The following is a 6,000-nucleotide window of genomic DNA, read 5'->3' on the forward strand; positions in this document are numbered from 1 at the left end:
GGTGTCCGTTTAAAGGCAGCTCATAAAATCCAAGGATGGTGTGTATAACAATAACATTCGCTTAATAGGTTATCCACCACCGCCATGCATGAGAATAGACACACACTCAAGTAAGAACTTGGCCAGATGAAGTTCCTGCTGATGAAACGTGCGTCGGTGTGGGCGTGTTTAAGCTGAGCCGCGTGTTTCTGGGGCGTGTTTCATTTCCGCAGTATAGTCTGCGTAATTACCCTCAAAAGGTGGGTATAGTATAGGGTATAGGGTATAGTGATGAAAAACACTCAAATCTAACCCGTATATAACAAAGCCCAAGGAAATACGTCCCATAGTTTCACCTCTTCTCCGTTTGGAAAGAAAAAACAAAATAAATGAGGGCATAATTTCAGAGAACTAATTATTTCTATTTGTCTTTTGTCACACTCTGTAATTCTGCTACATTAACGCGGTCTGTGTTTATTAATTGCTTTTCCAGCGTTTTGAATCCATTCCAAGAATAAGCTCGCCTGTTTTCCTTGGCCTTGTGCTTCTGGGAGAGCATCTTGCCACTAATTCCTAGCGATAACGCACATAATATCTACTCGGTATCTCTCCCGATTCTCGCTTCCTGCCTCTTGATGTGTGCTGCAAGTTTACACGACCCTGCGAGGAGAGATAAAGTTCTTTGTTGCAAGATTAAACATCAAAACAGTTAAAGTGAAATTAAAATTAAATGAACGAGTGTCACTGAAGCAAAAAAGGCCATAATTAATGGTTCCCTTAATTGTCTTCATAAAATATTTGCATGGGCATAATTTGCATAATTTACATGTATTAATTAATCTTTCAAAGGCATTTTATGCTGAGAGAAGCCAAAAAAATTTCCCTTTGTTTTATTTAGCATCTGATGAAATATTTATCCACTTTAATGAACTTTTTCGTCTTGATTTGAATATAAAAATGCCAAAGTTTTAGCATATTTTAATGAGGGGGATTCTTTCATGAGGCAACATTCCGGCCATATGATTCCGTCCACTCGAGAAGCGGAGCGGTTTTTACATTTTTATTTATTTTTAAAAGGATTTTTTTATTTTTTTTTATTTTTTTAGATCCTGTGGTCTGTGTCGTTTACCTTCACACGACTGAACCTAGGATTAATATGTTAATTGATGAATTCGCAGTTATATTCCTGTGAAAAATTTGCTCCCGGGCAAATATAATTCTTCAAAATAGCATTTCTTCTTGGGTTCATTTTTATTTTTTTTATTTTTTTTTTTCTCCCCGTTCTAGTTTCCCGACGTAACAGTACTTAGCATAATACCATTATGGGTTTTCTTTAGCTTTTATTGGTTATAAGCCGCGTTCCTAAATTAAAGCTTGGAATGAAAAAGAGGTATTGTATATTGTATCGTATTAATCAGCTATATTATTAAACAATATTATTATTTTCAGTCTTCACTCTTCTTCTGATCGTTTTCTGATCACGAGTCGAATCTCATTCCTTTTCTTTCGGAGTACATCGAGCAGTTATGCATATTATTTATTTCAGTCATTTTATTGTATCTTATACGTTTTATGCCCCCGACAGATATATTTCCACAGTCTACGTATTTCCGGGCACGTTTTGGATATATTTCACGATAGTCTAAAACAGTCTAAAGTCCGGAGTGAATAAATGCTAAACAGTTCTCATTTAGCTGCAACTCCTACTCCCACACCGTCAGGGCTGTAGCGTGCTGCACAATTCACACAGTAATGACTTTTACCGTGTTGGTTGAATGGCGAGGGTCAGAGTGCAGTACGTTAGAGACTCGGGTCTTCTTGCTGTAATTAGCCCCACTGTTTGTCTGTCTGTGTTTCGTGGCTTTGTTGTTGTTCTCACAGTACACTGCATAGCCAGGCCACAATTAATCAAAGTTCACAGGGTTTCCGAGCTTATATTAATCAACCTTTCTTGTAGCGGACACCAGATTATTAGCGAGAAGCAGAAAAGTCGAAACGTTGAGATGATTTACGAGCACGTCGTTCACGGTCCGAAAACGGACGATTTTATTTGCGCGGGACCACGGCGCACGTTCCGCGTTGGAACCTGGCGCGTTTTTTGTAAAATAGGTCACCCCGAGGACGTCGCTGTGTACGACTCTTATTCCCGTCCCAAATGTTTCGTTCGCTAACGTGCTTTTTCACTCTGTCACCGCTTTATGTATTTTGGGGAGCTTTTCTCTTTCGAAACTGAATTATTTAGCTTACACTGCAAAAAAAAAAACAAAAAAAAAAAAAACAGGGAACGTTGCTCAAAGACAGAAACGGAGCGTCTCAGGAACACAGGAAACGTTCGAGTAATAAACGTCAAACAAGCTCCTGAGCCATGCCTGACAGATGCTTTTACCGACAGAGGCAGTAAGCGGCCGCTGTTCGTTCAGGCATGCACACGCTGCGAATGTTCCCTGCAAATGGACAATTCTCATTAGATTGCAGGTGCAAAGAGATAGCAGCTAAGAAGAATGGCTGCCTTTTTCAATAAACACTTTCTCCACGCAGGAAGTGTCATTTATAAAGCATTTTACATCATGAGTGCAATAGAATGTTTGCCCAAGCATGCTAGCCGAAAGGGCTTAAACATACATGACGGTGTAGGAAAGTCTTGCTGCACGGAATACTCATTTCAGTCTCGCGGGCACTATTATACAGGATGTGACAGGGTCGTACTGCAGCTCTGCAAGTTTTTACGGGTATGCAAACGATAGAATAATGTTGAGTCACGCCTTAATATGAGCATTTTATTATCATAACAGAATAGGAGTTTTATTAAGTTTTGGAATTGGAAAATTTGTCAAATTTGTCTTAAGTCAGGTTGTCATGTGATATGAGGCTCAAGCATGAACTAAATATAAGACACAATAATGCATATGAAATTAAATATTCTTTGGAGAGGTGGGGGTTTTAGCTGTAGGATACAATATGGCTTTATATATATATATATATATATATATATATATATATATATATATATATATATATATATATATGTATATGTGTGTGTGTGTGTGTGTGTGTGTGTGTGTTTTAAGTTTTAGGATATAATATAGCTGATTCTAGTCAAGCCACCGTTCCACTTTCGGTAGTCTTATCTTTTGATGCTCCACCCACAGGCCACAAAGTGTCCGGTGCCTTTTGTACAATATCTTAGCCCCAAACTGATTGAGGTTTGTGGTTGCAAAATATTTAGAGAAGCGGTAATTATGCTAGATATGAGCTGAGATAAGACGAGATGAGATCGGACTTTATTGTCATCGTGCAGTGTAGACGTTCAGAGACGACGGAATGCGGTATCTGATAGATATTGTGATAGTTACAGTGTGATAAAGACATTGTGATAGTGGGTTGGGAAGTCACTGTCTGTCAGTTCCACATATTTCGGTGATACAGTATCACTGAGTTATAGTAGGGACGGGCGATGGGATGATCTGATTGATATTACAGTAGAGTGTGTGGTGTTACTGTGGAGAGTATTAAGAGGTTTGTCAGTACTTTTACAGCCCACGACAAGTGCATGATTCATAAAGAAGGGATTAAGTCCAGTTATAGTGATGCCACATTGTCACGTCGGCAACACAAAAACAACACAGTGTTGCCTCTCTGTTATTTTGATTTATTTATTTGTTTGTTTATTTATTTTTATTACTTCTATATTTATAGATTTTTTTGATGGGGAACCAGAGAGTACCAGATATATACATATATAGCGGTGGGTCAGTGGTTAAAGGATCTGGGTGACTGATCAGAAGGTCAGGAGTTCAAGCCCCAGCACTGCCAAGCTACCACTGTTGGGCCCTCGATCAAGGCCCTTAACCCTCAATCGCTCAGTTGTATATCTGAGATAAATGTAAGTCACTCTGGATAAGGGCGTCTGCCAAATGCCATAAATGTACTGTAAATGGTAGAACAGTGCGAGGTCAGTGTGGTTTAGCAGAGAGGTGAAGTGAGGAAAATGAAGTGACAGTAGTCTGATAAACGTTGCTTGTATTTCGTGTGTAACTGTACCGTTGTAAATGAGCTGGGAATTTCTGCATAAATAAAATCGTACATTTTTTTTTTCTTTAATGCATTTGTAGTATTTTTTGTCGTTTGTAGCACTATTTCTTTGCTAGTGTATTGCGCATGTCCCAGCCTCACACTCAGCAAAACTAAATATCACGATACGTATAATGTATTGTATGTTAATAAATAAATAAATCCCTACTCTTATGTGTAAACCTTTCTGCAGAATGGCTTTTTAGTCACGAAAACTGATAGACTTTATTACCTTTTTTTGAGCATGTGTCCCACGGTCTAACTTCACTCACTCACCTCCTTTCTCTTACTCTTTATCTTTATTCCTTTATCTACAGATGGAAGACTATTTTTGAAAACTACCGTGATGTACTGATTGGACGAAGTGCAGGACTTAGGAAATGTTTCATATGAAGATTCAAGAGACGTCATATGAAGTGTGCCCTCTCCAAGGGGCTTTTTTTTTTAGTTACATAAACAGGTCAAGACTGATGACAGAGGCTCCATGGAAGTGACTGAGTTTTATCCCACAGCCGAAAAGGAGGGCCGTGGCAGAGCGTAGAATTAGGGTTCTTCTTCTCCAGTATCAACAATATATCATGACAGATTAACGATGGGGTTAAACATGTCAGCTGTTCTGATGACAATTTGAGCACAGTAAAATGTACCGTGAGGTACACATGGTGATTATATTCACAAAAAGAATCCACAGCACTGAAGATTTTTATACTTGTATTTAAAACCAGCGAGAAAGCTTTGAAAAAGAAATTCAGATCCAGGGTTTTTTTTTTCTTTCTTTCTTTCTTTCTTTCTTTCGTTCGTTTTGTTTTGTATTGAAAAATGTTAAAAACCTTAATGTCATATGTTAAAATTCCTAGCTTGGAGAAGAAAAGAAAAGAAAAAAAAAGCCTCTGAAAATGTGAATTTGAATATATGTTGATCGGTAGTAACGACTAATCTTTGCTTTAAATGTTTTCTAAATTAGAAAAAGAAGGAGAAAAAAAAACGAAAAAAAAGAATACAATCAAGTTTCATTTTTATCATCGTTGTACATACAAGAACTAGGTTAACCTGCTCACTTTGTTATGTGTATATAAAGTCAAAACAAAAAAACAAAAAAGAAGGTATTGTGTATGCAGTAGATCTATTAGGAAAAACAATACCACCATTTATATTGAATTTATAGATTTGTTTCTGAGCCATTGTTCTTTCTGATAGCTGCCATTACGCTGAGGAAGCATGCAGGCATGTAAATGTTTGTCCTGAATTCCTGTTACTCAATAAATACTTAACTGTGCTGAACAAATACTCGTATGTTTGGTGGTTCATGCGTCTGATCAAAATAAAACCACAACTGCAAACCTGTACAGGTCAGGTCATAAGTTGACATATTTTACAGATTCTGCAAGGGGTGTTAACCCTTTATTTCTTTTTTTAAATAAGAGGGGGAAATTGAACTTTTTTGTTTTTTTCAATTAGCACTGCCATGAATAAGCTATTTCACATGTTTACACATCAGTCCACGAAACACAATCATCCAATTTTACACAAACGAACCCGTTCAAAAGTTTACACAGGGTCGAGTCTCTGTACTGTGTGTTGGTACACTCTTAAAACAGATGGGCCACTTTTAACACACCTGCGTGTCTAGGTAAGGACAACACGTTTTGTGCAGTTTTCAACACAATCAGTGTGTCAGTACGTGCGTTAGGACGTGCCGCGTCAGTACATTTCCACACAAAGATGTGTTAAAAAAAATAAATAACACAAAGATAACACAGATTTGTTGTTTATACGGTTTTTCTCCCATACGAACAATTTGTTTGTATGCTAAAATCCTACTACAATGCTCACAGAATAAACAAACAACCGCATGAAAATCAGGTGGCATTTATTAAAATCATTCAAACCTTTGACAGGTGTGAGAATTTGAGTGAGTCGATGCATCTTCTTATAAATCTCCCTCCATGT

General features: G+C 37.6%; 1 protein-coding gene across 3 annotated transcripts in view; it reads left to right on the forward strand.

Moving 5' to 3' along the window:
- The window catches only part of dachd (dachshund d), a 119,886-nt gene extending 114,527 nt beyond the window's left edge, over positions 1-5,359 (forward strand). For 2 of the 3 annotated variants that reach the window (XM_017470341.3, XM_017470343.2), the window contains one exon: positions 4,368-5,354. In XM_017470341.3, the coding sequence (XP_017325830.1) occupies positions 4,368-4,405 (38 nt within the window). In that variant the 3' untranslated portion in view covers positions 4,406-5,354. Of the gene's footprint in view, positions 1-4,367 lie in introns of all 3 variants that reach the window. The other variant, XM_017470342.3, reaches the window with a different exon arrangement.
- The last annotated feature ends 641 nt before the right edge of the window (positions 5,360-6,000 follow it).

This window comes from Ictalurus punctatus, chromosome 6 (assembly GCF_001660625.3).
Source record: "Ictalurus punctatus breed USDA103 chromosome 6, Coco_2.0, whole genome shotgun sequence".
Lineage (NCBI taxonomy): Eukaryota > Metazoa > Chordata > Actinopteri > Siluriformes > Ictaluridae > Ictalurus > Ictalurus punctatus.